The 21,049-nt window shown below is 33.1% G+C and overlaps 1 protein-coding gene across 5 annotated transcripts in view; it reads right to left on the reverse strand.

The window, feature by feature from the left end:
- The window catches only part of LOC122631713, a 143,849-nt gene that overhangs the window by 27,001 nt on the left and 95,799 nt on the right, over positions 1-21,049 (reverse strand). For 4 of the 5 annotated variants that reach the window (XM_043817729.1, XM_043817727.1, XM_043817728.1 and 1 more), the window contains exon 5: positions 6,150-6,260. The exons of the other annotated variant lie outside the window; for it this stretch is intronic. In XM_043817729.1, coding sequence (XP_043673664.1) covers positions 6,150-6,260 — 111 coding nt within the window. The remainder of the gene's footprint in view (positions 1-6,149; positions 6,261-21,049) is intronic. 5 annotated transcript variants of the gene reach the window in all.

Genomic DNA, 21,049 nt, shown 5'->3' on the forward strand with positions numbered 1-21,049 from the left:
TATATATATATATATAAATATTATATATATCTATCAGAGTTTGTATACGAGAAATATTACGATAAATCGTTTAAGGCGTAATGAAAATTCGTTGGTGATGTTTACCATTGCAAAGTAGACATAGGAAAAGGGGGAGTATGTAAGAAGGCGAGATCCATGAGCCCTTTCCTCGTTCGCGCATCTCTCTGACATCGGAGACGATCGGTAGGAGATAGAATTTCAGCGGCAAGCTTCTCCGATTCGACTTGTGAGCAATTCCTTCTACCACCTGTCTCTCTCTCTCTCTTTCTCTCTCTATCTCTTCCCCTCTTAACTGTAGAATTTATATCTGGGAAAGTTAAAGAGGAGCCTAGAGGAGGCAGAGCCTTTGGTAAAGAGAAACTGAAAGAGACAAACGGTCCACGAGAGGGGTTGGGGATGCAAAGAGGAGAGGAAAAGAGAGAGGAGAGAGAGAGGAGAGAGAGAGGAGAGAGAGAGAGAGAGAGAGAGAGAGAGAGAGCCGAGGGCAAGAGGTACTTGTCTCGAAGAAAGTTGAGGTGAGGGCTGCGAGGAACGATGATGACTAATGTACGTGCGAGCAATTTACATGCCACTTTGCAAGAAGATATCCTCCTCTACTTCTCTTCTTCGTCTTCCTGTTCGTCTTCGCTTCTTTCAACCCTCCTCTCTATCCCTTTGCGTTTACGCGACTCACCGTCGACATATCTAACGTTTGCCTCCTGTAAAACCTCCCCCTTCGAAGAGAGAACACGTACATCCGTCTGACGGATCCCGACGTTTCATCAAATTGCCTCTCTTTTTCTCTTTTTTTCTTTTTCTCTTTTTCTCTCTTTTTCTTTTTCATCGCGCGAGAATAACTCGCTAGCGAATCCTTTTGAGGAACTCTTGCTAGAATAAATTGCATATATTATAATTTCATTTTTTTTTTACAACGTAGTTGGTGATTCTTTTTTTGTTCGAAAAAATGTATATCCTTTGAATCAGTAAGCTTTATGAGTTGTTTTATGATGGTAATAAATGTATATACTATTTCTTTAAAAATAAAAAGAAAGAAGTAGAGAAGATAACGATGACTTTGATATTTTAGTAAAATAATGTTGAACAAAGAAATTTTTCATTGCCTGCTTTGAAATTGTGCAACGATTCTGTTTCGCGACACAGAGGAAATATTTAAAATGATTTATTTAAAATGAATTATCTCATATGTGATCTTATCTATAATGTTAAAATTGTTGTTACTATGTTATTGGATACAGAAAGTAGAATATAAAAAAACAACAAGAAAAGATTTGCAAAGGCACAGCACATCAGACGTGTAATCTTTATTTAGGAACTTACTTTACAAATCCGAGATAGGATAAATCGAAAATCCCTAAGCGGCACGTCGGAAGAAGTAAATTCGAAAGGCGCCAAGGATGAAGGATAAAGCATAATGTTAGAGGGAGAAGTAAAGAAATAGGGGAAGGTAAGATTCAACGGCGCCGAGACGTCGCGGACGCTCCGATCCTCTTCCTCCTCTACACTTCGGTATCGATCATTTACTACGCGTGTCTAATGAAAAATGAGAGGGTGACATCGAGCGTACGAACCTTGCTTATCCCTTAAAAAATATTTCATAATCGATATGTTCAACGAAGAATATAGTATAGAAATATTATTACACCGATCAAAATTTTTTATTTCATTCATCTAAATATAAATTATAATTATTTTTAAACAATGATAAGCATTGAGATATGTTAAATGATTAAAAATAAATGATAGATATTAATATAAGTTAGGATAAATTAATAAGTAATTTGTAATGATTGTAGATAATGGTAATAAATATATTAGATACAGTATCAATTTTATAGAAGCTGTTTTGTAGATCTCCAATTGCATAGATGTTTATACATTGAATCTAATATTATTGAAAAAATGAACGATCTTTCATCTGTTGATGTAATTATATTTTTATTAGAATTAGCTATTTCTATTATTCAATCTTAATTAAAAAAAAAAAATTAATGAATACATAAGAATAATCATTTGAACTAGTAAATAATTTTCTAATTAAAGTTACGTGCTTTTAGTTATTTTTACAAACTTTACGGCCAACAAGAAACGAGTTAATGACTTTTGACTACTTTAATTGCAAGATAATCTATAGCGGTCAAAATTATAAGAAGACCTAATCTTTTTGTCTTTTTCTTTTTGATTTTTACGTCGATCGGAGAAACCGATCAACAAATTATCTGGTCGATATCGTTTCCGATTAATTACAGAAAGCATGTTAGTTCGGCGTTCGATGTTCGATTTCAAAGGAGAGTTAGAGAGTACGAGGGTGTATTTTAAGCTCCAGTCGTACGTGAAGATCGCACTCGCGGCGAAGCTAGTATCGACGCGTCCTTTGATCGCGGAGTTACTATGAGCACCCGAGGCGGTATCCGTTTGACCGTAATTCGAGTACGACTAATAGACGGTGAAGCGTGCTTATCGTTGAATGAGAACACAAGAGAAACCAATGTAACGATTATGAGCTCATTCGGGGGATAAGAGGGAACGGAAGAGTTGTTAACTAACGAGATATTTTAAAAAATAAAAATAAAAAATTTTCTTATCGTCGAAGATATATTTTATTTTTGGATTATGATAATTCTTTTATCTTGTTAAAAATAATTAGAACTATAACAGATTACAGGGTTAATTTATATTATATAATATATCTATATATATATATGATATATATCAATTTTATAATATATAACATATTTCTAATACAATGATTTTGTTCACGATTGTATATTTTTTTTATTTTTCTTTTTTCGCGATTATACCCAATAAACACTTATCTATACTATAGCAGAAAGGTTTAAAACGGGTTATGACTGTGCGAGTCATTTCGTTTCGTTCGAGCCGAGGGTTCCTCCACGGTTACAGAGATAAAATCTTAGGGAAGAAAAATGATATTGCAAAGAAATATAATAAAAAGGATTTATTCGCGTTAGTAGATAAAGAGAAAAGAAAAAAAAAGGAAAAGAAAAAAGATCGTTTGCGTTGATATAAAAAAACAATTGAAGAATTAATTAACCCGTAAAAATCACTCGTACTAATTATAAATATTTATTATAATTAAAACGATGGATTAAGATGGTGATTTATTAAGGATTCTTTTACGATAAGACTCAATTTTAAAAGGTAGGTTTATTAGGAAACTTCGAAGGATAGGCGTCGTCCTTTCCGACGCATCGATATCCTCTCTTTTTTTTCCTCTTTTTTTTTTATTTCCTCTTGGTCTTCTTTTCTCACCCCCTACCCCTTGCTCAAGGCTACAGACGAATCTTTATTGAAAGCGAGCCCTACGCGACGTCTGCCTTTGCATTATATGTAGGTATCTTCTTTCGCCTTAACGCGTCACGATTTTATTCACCTCCGTTCCCCTCCTTTCCCCTCTCCTATTCATCTCCTTCCCCCATTTTTCCTTCTTCCCTTTCTATTCGTTCCCTCTTCTCGTATATAAGAAGTTTCATCCCTTAAATATGAAACGAACGTTAAGTAAACGCGACAAATACGATCGAAAATATAATTTTTCCTCTTGCGATCGTTGCAGGTATATAATAATAAAAAAATCAGATATTAGGTATTACGATGAACTGACAAAGATTTTTTTAAATCATATTTATAATCTTCTTTGTATATCGTCTTTTTATAGGCAAGATAATTAATATTACGTTTCGATTATTTTTTAAGGATAAAAAAGAATTTTTTGTTGACGTAGGTATTTAATGGAAATATTTGGAAAGGGAACTGAAAGAAAGTCAGGTATTCTTTTTTATTTTTTTTCAAACATAAAGTAAGAAAAAAATACAGAGAAAGAAAAGGGAATGGAAAGAAGCAAAAAAGGAAAAGAAATTTCAAGAGAGATTGAATATAGAGGAGACCTGTGTCAATGATTTTCCTTTGAAGTTGATTAGTATTTTTAAGCAGGATTGCAGCTGAGTTTCTCGTGTAATCACCATCGGAAAAAGCATTGGCTCGCATTGACTTTTAATAGAAATGGAATTTTTCAATTTCTGTTTGAAGTTCTGAACGAATCATAACGTTTTCTATGTATACATCTGTGTAACTGTTTGCTCGAATTTTGTTTACGTATATATATACTATCAAGCGACCAAATCGATTAATTCAAATATAACAAGTTTTTCTACCATGAAAAATGCTTTTTAAAATTTCATTTCAAGAACGATTGAAAATATTCATTCAAATTGAAAATTCTGCTTGAAATATAAAAAAGATTTACAAAATGGTGATAATTTGATTATAAAATTAACGAAATAATTCTGTGTATGGTTCCCATTGAAATCTTATAAATAAACAACTTCATGATATATAACAGTGCAAGAAGTCGATTAATTATTTAAAAATTGAAGTTTCATTTTGATGTAAACCTATTAATGTTGAAAATATGACGTAGGAAGTAATGATCGCGACTGAAAACGTATAAAAAATGGAACGAGTGAAACAAATAGATTTAATTATGTAGAAATACGAGTAGTATTAATTATGCAGAAACAAAATAATTATGAACTATATATTCATCATAATTATTACGAAAAAGCGGAGCTTATCTATATAACAAATAAAGTCCTTTTTTGTCCTTTTTTTTTCTTTCTTTCTTTTTGTGCGAGATAAAAATTTTTTTATATAATCCTATTTAACTTTGTTATCTTTGCTAAGAACACATTAATCAATGGCGGATAGAATCTAAATCTGAAATCCGTAAGTTTTATGCTGAAACGGAATATACTTTACTAGTCTGCCTGCAAGCGCTTGTTTTTGTCATGATACTTTATATCATAGGATTGCAAACGGAGGGCTGGCTCGTAGGAAAAGGGCCACGGATAGACGTCAGAAGCAGACCTTCCCGCATCTCTCGTCGTACATCATTTTCCTCCCTCTTGAGGAGGAATCGTTGCCCTTTTCAAATGCCATTGCCGCTAAGTTGCTCTTGAGGAAATCCAGATTAGCTTGGGATTTGATAAGTATACCTATACTTACACAACCGATTCATCGATTGTCCACTCAACGAACTTGTTCGTCGACTCTTTCATATTTTATACTTATTTTAATCTTATAAGAACTAACGATTTAATCTACAAAAAATCGATCGATACACTATATTTAAATAAAATAAATGATTGAATTAAATAGTTAATAAAATGTTTTGTTCCGTCAGTATTTTTATTAATTAATGGCAAGTAATATATTCCGTAAAATAAATATATAGTATATATATATATATTATTTTTTGATCATTATAAATAATTAAGTTTTTGAGTTGTGTCGCTTATATTACGTATTGATATTTTATTATAAATTTTTATTTAAGACACTGACCAAGTATTTAGAAATATTAAATCGATAAATAAAGACTGAAAGATTATTTGTGATTTATAAAGAAGCTTGTTTAATAATAAGAAGTTTGGTCTCAGAGTTAAGTTGTTTAGATTTATCTATTTCTCCATTTTCCGATATATTGGGTTGTCTGGAAAGTTCGTGCTCCCTTTCCACATGTATATGTATATGTATATGTATATATATATATATATGTCCAAACATACCAGTATATTTATAACGATACTGAAAAATCTATTAGTTTTATGTACTGATACTGAAACCAGGCATCTTTATTTATAACGAAACTTTTATAAAATTTTATTTTTTAATTTAGTAGTTCATTTCAATTTTTGTCTTTCATTCAAAATGGAAGATAATGAGCGCATTTTCGATATTTGATGCAATTTAATATAATTAGACTGTAAGAAAAAAAAATCGCACGGTTAAAAGGTTGGAAAACGCTCATCTAGACAATCTAATTGCAAGATTCAAGCTTACCGTTAATGTTTTCTTTATAAATTTCCAATAATTTATAAATAATATCTTATCGAATATAACAATCATATAACAAATCGAATAGCGATACGAACTTTTGTGGAACAAGTCAATAACATTTTAAGGATAGAAATATGTTAAAGACGGAGAGATTAAATCGATATATCGAAAGATTTTTTTAAAAAGAGATAATTTTTCTACCAGAAACGTTCCCTTCCTTTTCTCAACTTTTAAATAATTCCAAAAGTAAATAAAACTCTCGAGACATTTTTTACCTTGTTAATTTGTCGTTGAAGTTTCGTGATCGTTGCGCGATCTCGTTGAGAGACGAGTCGTTCCGCTTGCAGCGCCCGTTCCAATTCGTGAACTCGCTCCTCGAGGCTCTCCTGAAACATTAACGTCGGTCTTGTGAACACGATAGCGTAACTTTGTCTGCTGTCTTTTCTCTCGACGTCGAAGCGGGAAAGCACTTAAGGAGTTAGCGTTACCGTTACGATCGACCGTCCCTTCGACTTTAACGGCCAGCCCAATTCAGTCTTTCGCATACTCGTAATGGACGCGAGATAAAACCTCATTAAAAGTGTTTCCGGGATGAGCATCGTCCTTGAATATAAAAGTGATTACCTTTTTGCTTCTATCTCCTTCTATCTCTCTCTCGTTTGCTCTCGTTTTTTTCTTTTTTCTTTTTAATTTAATACATCTAGCCCTGGTGTTGATAAAAGAAGGAAAAAGGTGAGTGAGTTCACCTGCCGGTAAATTTGTGGAAATCCGTAGTCGCACTTCCGTAATCTCCGACTACGCATAGAGCCACGATCTCTTCTTAAAGTTTAAGCTCCGGCTAAGGCAGCTTAAAACTACGCCAACAGGAATTACGTCTCAAATATCCTGTTGAAAGTTAGAAAGTGACTTTGCTCTTGGCTTTCTAACACGAAACAGATCCCGTCGGGATCGATTCCTTTCCAATTTGATATTTGTTATATTATATTTATTTAGTAATTTGGTTTTTATTCGTGTAAACTGAAATAACAACAATCGCGTAATATTATACGTTTGAAATGTTCTTTAATAGAAAATATATCCTACAATTTCGTAATCTCTTTTTTACGTATTTGGACGTATTAAGTTTTGCGTGTTTGTGGATTACGCTTGCGCACTTTAAGAATGAGATTCTCCAATTGTTCTGTAGTATAGTAAATATATATCAAAATAATAAATTATATACTATAATAAATACGATGGCTTGATAAAAAAATTACGGCGATGATCAAACTTCAATATTTTTATATTTACATTAATTGATTATTAGCATATATTATTTTAGCCGACACATAGTTAAATAGCCGTGTATGTACGATCATATTACTCAAAGGGTTAAGATTCAAGAAGAGCCCTTTCATATGCCAGGTCACGTAGTCACCCCTTTCGAGTCTCCCACCTCAGTTTCTATTGTTTGTTCACCGTTCACGCTTCGTTGCGAGAATATTATCGATAACGAAAATAACCAAGTCGATCGAACAGTCGAAATGTTTGAATTTTCTCTCGAAAGAGATGTGAAATTTCGGATGAGTAGAGAAGTACGTTGGAAGAAGCAGTGAGCTACTCTTTTGGAGCAGGCACTTCGTATCGTGAAGCTTCTACAATTATAACAAGCAGCTGCTGTGTAACCAGCACTTGGCTTGCACCCTTCTATGTGGACGTCAAGGGTGCGTCGTGTAGGCTTTATATACTTGATATATATATATATATATATATATATATGCACACATATGTATACATACATACGTACGTATATATCTACTATCCATTGGAAGGACCCATAGAATTAGTACGGGGACTCGCGGGACGTCATTTAAAGTACGGACCTGCCACGATGAGCCCACTCTATATGCAGAGATTCCGTTAAATTGCAAACGGCCATTTTCCAAAGAGGGAGCTTCAAAGACACGAGAACGGTAGTAGTACAGTCTTTCAATGTTTACTACGTTGGCTTTGAATGAATTGGCTTCGACAATTAACTCGATTCAGAAGTCATTCTTTTTTAATTAAAACGATTATTCATAAAACTAAATTAGAATGATTATATAAATAATTGTAATAACGATAAAAAGGGATCGTTATCTGTTATATCATTTAAAAATAATGAATTTGGAATAATTGAATTAAATAATTCTTATTTAACAGTAATAGTTGTTAATAGTAATAAATATGTTGTTATTTATTAATAATTTAATTATAAATTTCTTTTCCAATTTTATGTTCTTTTCCTTTGTTCCTTTTTTAATTTAAATTTTCTACACTACGAACGCAAAGTAAGTTAAACATTTGAAAAATCGAAAAATGCTGAGTTAAACTCACGCACAACAATCGAGAACCCTCGTGTTTGGCTCGCCTCGTTCCTTTCTTTTCCCTCTTTTCGCCAATTTCCCGGCTATTCATCTTCGTTTACCCTCGAAAATCGTTTCAACCGTCTCTTTTTACATTCTCTCTTTCCGTCGCAGGATGAAGCCAACTTCGTCGTGAGAAAAATAAAAATAAAAATATAAATATAAATATAATGCGTCGATCGCACCCTACCGGAGTGATTATCCGCTAAAAACCTTCCCTTCCTTATTTTCTGCATGATCAAAAATAATCTTTCTTTTAACCTTCGGAAAGCTTTTACGCGTATTAGCATTGTATCGTTGAAAACCATTGAAAAAAAGGGCACGTAAATACGCGTTCCTTTAATCATAAAATTATTAGTTAAGCTGCTTCAGAATGGTGGAACTTGGTTAATTAGACGAATTAAATTCGCGGATAAAATCTGAGCGTATATAATACAACATTTTGTAGAATTACCTGCGACTACTTAAATTCTTATTACTCGCATCTTTTAAAATCCTCTTTGCGTAACTTTGATCCTTGTTGTTAACGTCATCCCTAAGACCACCCTTTGCCATAACACGAACTCGCTTTTAGGGTTATCGTTCTTTTCTGAATAGAACGTCGAACGTTCTTCAAGCTTTTTTTTTCCCTTGATATTGATTGGTTTAGGATTTAAATTCAACGTAATTACAAGATAACGACCTATCGGGATAATATTATTTAATATTGTCAAATTTAATTTATATTAACTGTAGCATTACATTTTTTATGACATTTGAGATATATCTATTGACGTAAATAAATATCAGATATTTTGTAATAAAAACAAAAATTACTATATATCCATTTAGATTATTCAAAAAAAAAAAAAAAACTGAAACGATTTAGTCAGGAAAATTTTGGATTCGTTTTTAACATCAGTTAAGAAGATACTTGAAATGTTACAATTTCTCGTAAACAACATTTCAAGGAATGTAACTTCTTTCTTTTCTTTCATTTTTTTCATATCCAATGTTCTATCTTCTAGAGAATTTTCTATAGATATTGTTCTTCCTACCCTATGTTTTGTATCATGAAAGTACTGTTCTTGGTTTTATGCTAATATAACGTCATGTAACGCACCCTCGTAGTTGGCACGCATGATGTCTGTACATGATATCTGTTTGCTACCGATGGTACGAGCAAGATAAAAACGCTCACGCGAACGTAATTCGATTTGCTATTTTTTCGAGGGATGTACATAACACTTTTTTTCTCTCTCTCTCTCTCTCTCTCTTTCTTTTTATCTATCTATCTACGCATTGGAAATCTCTTGGTCGTGAAAATGAAATGATTTACATAGCAATAAACTAACGCTTCTCTATCTATCTGTCTATCTATCTCTATCTCTACCTCTTTCTCTTTCTCTCTCTCTTTCTCTGTGTTCACATCGAAAAAGGCGTCTGATTTATCCGAGCACTTTCGCCAGGCACTGGACTAATGCCAGGCCGGAAGGTCCATCTAGCCGGAAATCACGCTCATAATTCAGTGCTCCTCGCGAAAGAGACCATGAAAACGGGTTGGTAGGTGGTTGGTTGAGAGGAAAAGAACGAGAGAAGGTGTGGGTGGGTACACCGACTTTCGTCCTTTCTCCTCCTCTCTTTCTTTCTCTCTCTCTCTCTTTTTCTCTTCTATCCTTCTACTCTCATTTGCATAAGGCGGCTTGCGGTTTTGCAAAATCAATTTCAACTTTTCCGTCTGGCTTTTAGGTGGCGGTATATTTAAAGGGTCTAGCAGACATGCTCCAAGGTAAAACGATATGTATTTTATTCCGTCGAGGGACATTCTTATCCGAAAGAATTCGTTTTCGAGATTATTAATGACGACAGTGGACATGGATCGAGAAACATCGTTGAGCAAACGATAATGGTTTTCCCATTGGTATAAGAAAAATAGACAGAGAGAAAGATGGGAATAGACAGAAAGACAAGCAGTATGATGGGAAGAGAGAGACAGAAACGGAAAAAGAGAAAGATAAAAAGAGAAACAGATAGATAGAAAAGGAGAGAGAAAGAGACGGATAGAGACATAGGTACAGATAGATAGAAAATGAGAGAGAAAGAAATATGACTGAGGGAGAGGAAGTATAGAGAGAGAAAAAGATAGACATAGACAGAGACGGATAGGTAGAAAGATAGTACAGAGAGAAAGAGAGAGAAAGAGAGAGAGAGAGAGAGAGAGAGAGACCGAGTTTAATGCAGAAATAGATAAAGACGAAGACAAAGAAAGAGACAGACGAACAGGAGAAAAACAGCACAGAGAAAGACAGACTGACTTTGATATAAAGACAGAGATAGAAACAGTGGAAGAGAGAGAAACAGAGACAAAGACAGACAGATAGAGGAAAAGAGATAAAAACAAAGACGGAGAAAGAGAAAGAGAAAGAGAAAGAGAGAGAATAGAGTATTCTGATTTGAATCGATTCGAGGAAGGGAAGAAAAAAATGTCGCAGAGATAGGAATCCCTTTTGGCAAGGTTTTGCTTTGTAAAGAAGTCGCGAGAGTAAGGAAAGTATTCGAGAAGCGTTCCCAAGAGAATCGATTTTACTGAAGGAGAAAGGAGTGCGAAGGATTTGAAGGAGAAGCGAAGGAACTAAAGATTAGGGCAAAAACCTTCTCCCTCGATACGCTCCCACGGCAGAGACATTTTAATTTACGTTCCCCTCAGCGCGTTATCGCATCGAATTCCATTTCCACGTGGTTGTACTTGTTTCTTTTCTTTTCTTTTCTTTTCTTTCTTTCTTTTTTTCTATCTGACTCTTTCTCTCTCTCTCTCTCTCTCTCTCTCTCTCTCTCTCTCTCTCTCTCTCTCTCTTTTGATTCGATTGTTCTATCTTATTGGACAACGGTCAAGTCGTTCAATAAAAAATTTTCAAAGTTATTCAATACAAATTTCTCTTATATATACATATATAGAGCGATTTATAAAAACGAATTTCATAATAAATGATATCAAAAAACGAGTGACGTAGAAAAGGAAAAAAGAAAAATTCAATAAAACGAATTGAAAGACAATGATCCATCGATGATTTATTGCGATTTTATATATCATATAAAATAGTATTAAAGTTTAATAGTATTAAAAATTCAGTCTTGAATTATATTTAATAAGTATTAAATATTAAATACAAAAAAATATCGTCGATAAAATAACATTCTTATAGGTATAATAGGGAGAATAGGTGTCACGTTTCTCGAATAAAAACGATCGATGCAGCAGGTGGTAAGAATAAAGTAGGCAAGAAAAGAGAAAATAAAAAGCAAAGAAAGAAAAAAAAAACGATAGATCAGACTTTGTTTGGTAGACTTCGTAGAAGTTCGTAAATTTCGTGGTTCGAGTGCGATGTTTGAACGTGGTTAGAGAGTGGTTCGCCTTTAAGGTGCTGCCCGTCGCAACGGTGAGAGTGGAAGAACAATGAGGGATGGATAAGGGAACGGAGGGACGTTTTTCGGAAAAGAGGGAAGAGGAGATTCGAGCTATGTCGCGGCTTCTCAGGCTTCTTGCGAAAGACGCAAGGATTCGACGAGAAAGGGTGGAAGAGCTCGAAGGGTGCCTAATAGAAAACGAAGAGACGGCCTGTCATCGAGACGCAAACCCTTACAGGTGCTACACACAACCATTTAGGATTTACGATATTGAAATATCTTTTCGTTTTCTTCCAAAAATAAATTGCATTAACTTATAAAGTCCTTTGATTGGAAGACATTGCCAGTATCTTCTCAATTTTTGAAGTAGAATTTTTCTCAACCTCCTTTTATTTTCCTTTCCAATCGCAATCATAGAAAAATATAATTATTAGAATTCAAAGAAATTTTATTATATTTTTATTCGGAATTGCAAAACTCTTGGACTTTTCTCTTATCGCAAGGTATAACGTTTGAATTTGATTTTAATCGTTTTGACTGTCGAAGATATTCATTTATTGCGAACTTTTTAGAATAAATATTATTTATATAATATTTTTCTTTCGATGTTATAAATATCGAAAGAATAATACCAAACGATAAAGGATAACCAGACGATTTACATTACAAAGTTATAAAAATTATCAGAGATGATAATGATATAGAAATAAAAAAATTTGCATCGAAAGGAAAGGCCTTGACACGTGTCCTTTGTCCTTAAGTCTCCCTCTTGTTCCAAAGTAAGGAAGAAGAAGAAGAAGAAGAAGAAGAAGAAGATGGAGAAGAGGAAAAAAAGAACAAAAAAAGAAAGGAAAAATAGGATCTTGGCGAGCGAAGGGATTGGGCACCGTCGATGAAGGGTCGAAACGGCAATGTCTCGAAACGAGATGGTTCGTCCGTTTTAGCCTCGTGGAAGCTCGTTGACCCTTTTCCTCGTCAACGTGCTGCCTAATCGCCCTTAAAGACTCTTCGAGAAATGATGAATCGGTCGTTTAACGAGGGTTCGTCAACCTCCTCTCTCCGATAAAAGTTACCTCTAATAGTCCGGAGACTGTATCGGCTTACCAATCATTGATTTTCTACATGATGAAAATGCCATTTACTATTGAAAGCTAAATTTCGAATGTTCCATTCGTAACGAAACGTCATTATCGCTTTTACTCTCATATTTTCTTTTCCCTTTATGCAAATTAACGAGTTAACTTACGAATAATAACGATTAGTTAATCCTTTTAATTCTATAATACTCGATATTAGATTTTAATGAATTTTTATTAATTCGTTTTATTTTTCGTCAATATCGCACATCTTTTTTGTTCTATATCGAATCGATACGTATATAGATAGGTATGTAGTTCTTTGTAATTGTTCGTAGAAGATAAAATAAACTCGTCAGTTCGTATAGATTAATATCGAAAGGATAAGGATAAGAGAATACAAATGGAAAATAATAATAATGTTCATGGGATATTCTATAGTTTCTAAAGTGTAAGAAAAGGAAAATGTAAAGGAAAGATAATATATAATTTATATCTATACATACATATGTATATGCATATATACAAATGATAGATCGATAAGTATATTCAGTATACTTGATAAAATATGTACTCTAAGTCAGACATGGGTAAGTGACAATGAATGATTACAATGTACAAAGTGCTTACAACCTGTTCGTATTTGAATGCAGAACAATACATTGAACTAAATACTTCGTTGTCATGTATCTAGACGAAGGCACAGCTGGGACTTTCTAGAAATGATGAGATGATGTTAAGGGAAAGGAAAATATGAATTAATTATTAATATTAACGAAGAAACAGAAATACGTAAGATTGTCATCGAACAAGTTATCGACTTTAATAACTCTTGGAAAATAGCATTTGCATTGTATTAAAACGATCCAACTTGGACAAAGGTAGTATCCTCCTCTTCTCTTCGAATAGCCCGGAGGTTTCATTGTTTTCCTATCCCGTCGGTGGATGTTAATTTAAGTTATATTCGCGTGAAATACGAGAGAGAGAAACTCGGATATCTCTCAATCGTTATGAAATATGAAACGTAACAGGACGAGAAGTTAAATTAATATCGTTCTAACATAACGAGGAGAAGAAATCAAAAACTTTTTTTTAAGATATTATATTAAATACGAAATTAATCGAGATTGTTGATTTTACTGGATTTAATAACAGAACATGGATTGTGAAGAATAGAACGTATATTATTTTAGTCTTATTAAAATAAATTACGAAAAAAGAAAAAAAAAAAAAAGAATAAGGAAGAGTTGAAAAAATAAAATTCATATATGTATATGTGTATACATATGTATCAGCGAACGAAATTGGACGAAAGGTTCGTCCTCTAAAAAAACAAGAAAAGAAAAAAGAAGAGAAAAAAAAGAAATGGATCGAATGAAAAATTTTTGTCTTTCGGTGAAAATATTCGCAGACGAACGAAAATATATCGTAAAGGAAGAATGAGATGTAATACGATAACGTATAACTGCGGAATATTAAATTATTAAACGAAGAATTTAAAATGATTATAAAAAAAAGGAAAGAAAAAAAATTCCACACACACAGCTAAATTTGATTCACATTTAACAACGAAGTGATAGATAATGGATACGAAATGTTTCAAACCTCTAACCTATCTACTTAAAAGAAGGATGATTCTCATTTCGTTACTTTCTTTTTGATTAATACGCAAAATCGAAATAATCGATGATATCATTTTTACTTGATTTTTTTTTCTCTCGAAGGACAAATGCTACCGATTCGAAGCAAACGTCAATTACGAATCGGTGATTCGTGTAATTGCTGCCTTCGTGGGACTTGCTAAATCGTCATCCTTCGGTGATCGTTGTGGGAGGACACACCGAGTGGAATATCGTAATTCGAGGAGAAATAGGAGACAGAGACAGAGAGAGAAAGAGAGAGAGAGAGAGAGAGAGAGAAATAGAGAGACAGAGAGAGAATGAGAAGGTCTTGTAATACGACGATACACCGCAGGAAACGGAAAGGATATACCTTTCCTCGTAACGCGAGAACGACGCTGTTCGAAGATTCGCCGAATCGACGAATTTTCTTATAGAAGAAAATTCGATTTTTCTCGACGATTGAATTCTTCCAATTTTGTCGACTTTCCTCCTTTCCTCCTTTTCTCCTTTCCTCCTTTTTAAGATCGTACGATATCATGTTTAACTGTCTGTAACGTCATGTAACTGTTTCATTACGTTATTTCATTTTTCTACTAAAAAATATATTATATACTCGAAGTTTAATATTTGTTTAACATGTACTGTATTTAATATGAAGTCTAATTATACCGATTTAAATTATGTTACAATTTTTAGATCGTACAATATTTTTTAACACTCGGAAGAAAAAAGACTTTGATTATCTACATGGAGAGTTAAATATAAAAATTGCGTTGAAATGTTCTTTTAGTGAAATGTTATAATTAATATAACACATATTTTTTATATATTTGCAATTTAATATATCCAAACTTACAAAAAGAAAAAACAAGAACATTTTTATGAAATGTAAATTGGGTAAAAGTCACAGTACGATTAAAAGTATTGCTTTACAGTTCTTATGAGAACAAAGAAACTGTCGTCATCGTTCGTTGATCATCGTGGGAGGATACATCGCGAAGAGTATCGTAATTTGAAGAGGGACATGGGAGAGCGAACAAATACCGTTCAGAGTAAGAAACGAAAAGGAAGTGAATGTATTTATATTTATTTTCCCATCTGATAAATCAACGTTTCGAATTCTGAATAAGAAAATACAGTAAAATTGATACGCTTCTCTGATAGACTAAATTTAGTCTGGGTCGGTTAACTTATCAAATTTCACCTTTACAAAATATACTCGTAATACTTAAAGCTCGTTTTAATCTATTTTACTACTATAATATAAATATTATTATTGTGATTAATCTTCTAATAAAAAACTCACAAAATAACAATTTCATTTATCAAGGAATAAGATATTTTCTTTTTTTTCTAATTTCATTTACATCTTTTCATATACATAACTATATCAAGCACTTAACTCCGATATGAAAACTATTTCATCACTGATCGATAATGAATAAAATTTAATATAATTTCATATAATTCAAGAAAATTATACACACCCTCCGAGATAGTAATCAGAGAATCATTAAGAAGAGAAATAAAATGACGATTATCGTTGCTTCAGTCAGATAAGAAATGATAAACGATAGACGATATTTATTTAAAAGGTGTGACGTTTTCACAACCTGCATACATCGTTCTGAATGAAACAAAAAAAAAAAAAAAAGAAAAGAAAAAAGGAAAAAAGAAGAAAAAGAATAAATAAATTCGAGTCGACTCATCGCGTCGCGATATTCCATTTCGTTAGATCGCGAGGGGTCGGTATAACCGCATTAGTCAAGCTGTCGTGGTTCCGTTCGAGGTCACTCGGTCGTCATCAGCTTTGACAAGACCTGCAGGGATGCAATAATTTCATATTTCTCGAAGTGCGAGGTGATCCATCAAGTTCCAATGCCTTCTAGCCTTCGCGTTTCATGATTAATAAAGATACGCGTGAACGTACCAGCTCCCAATGTAATTCTTCATCGTTAAATCTCACTACGAGTTTGCGTACGGTCACGGTCATTAATAGCGCTGACTATTTCTTGTTGCTTTCTCAAAAAAGGAAAAGAAGAAAAAAAAAAAAAAAAGAAAAAGAAAAGACAAAGCAAAGGGAATCTAACAAAATTTTTATACAATAAATATATCCCTTAAATAAATTCCAATAAATATATACTATATCTTTTATCGTTTTATTTTCTATTTGCAAATATTATTAGAATTAAAGTAAATTTCATAAGGAGTTATATTCGATCAAAAATCTATGAGATCGTTAAGAAAGATTTTTTAAAGTTTTGTAATATAATAACAGCAAGAATCTTAACGAATTCGATAATATAAAATTAATGTAAAATTAATCATTGATAAGAAATTAATTATTAAATAAAAAATCCTATCAAAGAATTATGATTGATACTCCTAATCATTCGACTATATTTCTCACGAATACACAAAAAAAAAGGTAAAAAAAAAAAAAGGGATCTTTACCATCGAGATTTGTATCGAAATCTTGTCATTGGTAAAAAGGTATTATAGGAGAATGCTACGAGCGATCTGTTAAGAGCTTGTCTGTTGTAGAATAGAACTTGGAACGTGTGACGGTGATCGATGACCGAATAAAAATCTGAACGGCAACAGCCCCTTGAATATTCGATATCTGATTCTATCGTTGCTGCTACCGCAGGATCGAAACGATTAGAACGATGGTTTTGAAAGTGTGAGAAAGAGGAGACGTAGAAAAAGTCAAAGGACGAGTCACACAGAGTGGGTAGAATCAAATGGGAGGAGCACGATTCGTCGAGTCTCGTCAACAGCGAATTCGTACTGCCTTTGTGCTCTCATCAACCGACTTGACAGACCATCGGGGTTGAATCAAGGGAAGAAAAAAAAAAGAGTAGTGAAGGAGAAAGAAGATGACAACAACAACACAAAAAAAAAGAAAAAAAAATGTATAAGAGACAATCACGAGGGAAAGAATGAAAGAAAGGACGGCCTGTGACCTCGTTGTAAGAAATATTATCGAGGTATGTCAACCTCGTGTTACGAATAAAAACGATCGAAGAAGAAAGTTCTATAGAGCACTCGTTTCTTTCTTTTTACGTTCTAACTTTCTTCTACAACGTTTCATCGATCTGAATTAAGATTTTTCTATTCTTTTTATTTACTTTTTTTTTTTTTTTTTTTTTTTTATCGAGAAACAACTTTTTGTGAATTGGTCGAATACCCCACCTCGAAAATATTCGTCAGCTTTTTCTTCAAAATTTTAATTTTGTCTTATTTCGAATGTATCAAGCATTGGATCAATGATACATATTCAAAGGAAATATATTGAAAGATATTTGATGTTGTTACGAATGATAAAGATTACAAATTTTGTAGAGCTATTTCTTCAAACTTTCTTCTAAATTGTTTCAAAACTTCATGTGAATTAAGATTTGTTCATTTGATGTCAATTTAATCGAGAGAGAGAAAAAAAAAAAAACAAACATTTCGCGAATGCGAAACGTAGAGCAATTTGAATACGAGATCGATCGTCAAAAAAATAACTTTAAATTTAATAAAATTCGATCGAACAATTTATTCGATATAAGTATTCTATGTGTATCATTACTTCGATATTTCGATTTGATCCTATTTCAAATACGATATATATCATGGCTTGAATTTCGATAATCAAAATGAACGATTGAAAGAAGTATTATTTATAAATTTGTCCGTTTCCTCTTTGCATCAAGGTAGGGAAAACGATCGATCGTAAGAGAGGGCTATAATTGGGAGGGAAAGACCGGTGGTCCTGTCTGGCTCCCTTCGTTCGGGATCAAAGTATTACAACGACGGTGCTCCAGCTCCATTGTTAGCGAATGCACAACAACAGGGTGGTCTCCATTGTGATTCGCCAATGGTGAGGTCGCCGTGTGTTTCGGTGAAGCTCGCTGTTTCGGCCCGTTGCCCTTAACCCGTGGCCCTTCCTTGCTTCGTTCACTCGCCTAACCTAAACAGGATAGGATAGCTAGGATACTCTCTGTCTATAGGGAGACTGAGAACGAGCTAGGGATATAGGAAAGGAAGAATGGAAGAGATCACGTTGGGAACATCGTCGATTCCGTTCTGCTCTTCTTTTCGCTTTATCCTCGTAAGGCGACAGATGGTTGGACAAGAGCGCTTCGTTTGCTGATTCCAGAGGGAACACTCTACCTGTTTCATTCTCCTTCTCTTTTATTTTTCTCTTTTCTATCGACGCTCTTTAGGGGAATACGTAGCGTAGGAAAAATTGAAAGTAATAATAATTACGTCTTATGATACATACAATATTTTGAGCTAAACCGACGTTGAAAGACATGATCGATGTAGGCATTTGGTCGTAATAATATTTCAAAGCTTTTAGAAATTGGATAATATTGTATAAAACGATGGAAAATATTCTTTTATGATCAACGAGAACTTATGTGTTTTATTTTCCTTTAATACGACGTATTTTCTAAATTCTATGGTTAAAAAAAAAAAAAAATACTATACACTGTTTCGTTTAACGAAGTATTACAAATTTGCGAATTAAAATTCATAAGAATTATTATGGATTTTTATCTATTGAATTTATCCTATGGATAAATTTCCATCGATTTAACGTGGAAGTAAAGATTTTACTCAATGTTTTAAATTGTCTGAGGTAGGATGTGTACACAATGTTTTCCTTTATTTTTTACCCCAAATGAAACGCTTGCGTGTAATGGAATACAAAACAACGGTCACGACGAACGACGATGACAGAGCGTCTCCGTTGATTCGAGTATTTGTTCCTGTCAATCAAAACGATCCAGCATCCGACGTGAAAAGCGCTAGGGGTGGATCGACCGTGTGCACGCACGTCGTTTAGCCTGATTACTGATATATCAGAGAGACGCCATTGCTGACTCGTCGTGCACAGCCTTAATCTACTTCAAACTCTCAACCGCAATGTTTGATTCATCCTCTTCCTTCCCCTATTCCTCACTATCTTCTTTTTTACCGAAATAATCCCCGGAGAGAACGTATAGTAACCACTTTTGCAAATTGCACTTTGAGAAATTTTTAATAAGCGCCATTTTATTTATCCCTTTTGACAACTTCGAAATATCATTCCGATATTTTTTATCACGTTTTAACAATCTCACGAGTATTATTACGTAGCGAATGAAAAGAAGCGATTGGTTATTATTTTTGGGTTATTCTATCTTCTTTATAATTATCTCAATAATAATAATAATAATAATAATAATAATAATAATAATAATAATAATAATAATAATAATCGGACATTTTTTTTGTAATAATAAATCAAAACGAAAGACAAAAAAGAAAGAAGTATTACTATTTGGTATAATAAAATATAACTTATTATGCAAATTGTAATAGAGTCAAAGAAAAAAAAAAAAGAAAAAAAAAATACGGTATTACAAATAATTTTGCATGCATAATATTAATCAATAAAATCTTTTAGTTAAAAACTCGTTTATTATGTTATCAGTTAAGATAAAAAACAAATGTAATACAAGATTTTAGTCAATATCGGCCTTGAAGTTTTCTGAATATATTTTCTATATTTATAATACGGTATTAAAAAATAAAAGGATCGTTTAAAGAACAAATATAGATAGTTTTCGATAAAATACGTGCGTCGCAGATTTGAAAGAGCGCCAACGACAGGACGATAATCGTACTTTCGCAGGGAGAATCGTGGAAGATCTCATCTTTAATCCCAATGCGTCCATTCTCCTATGTATACGATCCAATAGTCGTAAAGGGTAATTCGCGAGCGTCCATCGACGGACGTCGCGTTTCAAAACGGCCTGGAACCCGTTACGCAACATTAATTTTAAACGTCGCTTTGGTTACGAGAGTAACCATAAAGTCACAAAATTAATTATATACATATATATATAGGTATACTCTTTCGAGTAACTTTTTTATTTAGGACGAACGAATTACTCAGGAAACGTCGTGAATGAGTCGAGAACAAATTAATCTATCTCTATAAAATGAAAATGTCGATAATTTTCAACGACAATCGAACTAATAAAAAGATCTAATAAAAACTCTTCAAGGATAATCAGATTTTATATAATTATCTTATAAATCTTGTTAGAATCGATAATAATCATATTTTATAATTGTTTTCACGATATTATATCATTCAATTATTTTGTGTTACTTTGGACGTTTAATATTTAACAAAAGCTTCAGTATAAAATATTCGAGAATAATAAAATATAAAATACAAAATAAAATATTATATATTTAAGAAAATCCTTAATATAAAAATGCACGTATTTCATAAATCCGTTAGAGATTTATCGAATGAAAAATTTCCATTACAATAATAAATTCCATGCCTTCGATGAATGATCGGAGAGATAAGCTATCATTTTGTCCACACTGTCTGTATTAGGAGATACGATACGTTTTTAATGGAAAACAATCGATAGTAATAAAGATCGTAATAGGTTTCCTTTACCAAAAGGGAACGTCGTCGTTTTTAAGCAGTGAATCACTAGTACCGTAGACGGTGAATGACGAAGGACAAAGAAATTCAATTCTTAGACCATGCCTTTAAAAAGATGACGACGACATCTTCGCGACCGAGCATCTTTAATAACTTTTAGAAGTAATTCAATGAGAGGTTTAAACCTCCGTAAAAAGGCATAAGTGGATCCAAGTATAGGGGAGTAGTAAAGCTTCAAAAAAAGGGACAAGACTAAGGGTTGAA

The sequence above is a fragment of the Vespula pensylvanica genome, chromosome 9, assembly GCF_014466175.1.
Source record: "Vespula pensylvanica isolate Volc-1 chromosome 9, ASM1446617v1, whole genome shotgun sequence".
In the NCBI taxonomy this organism is placed as follows: domain Eukaryota; kingdom Metazoa; phylum Arthropoda; class Insecta; order Hymenoptera; family Vespidae; genus Vespula; species Vespula pensylvanica.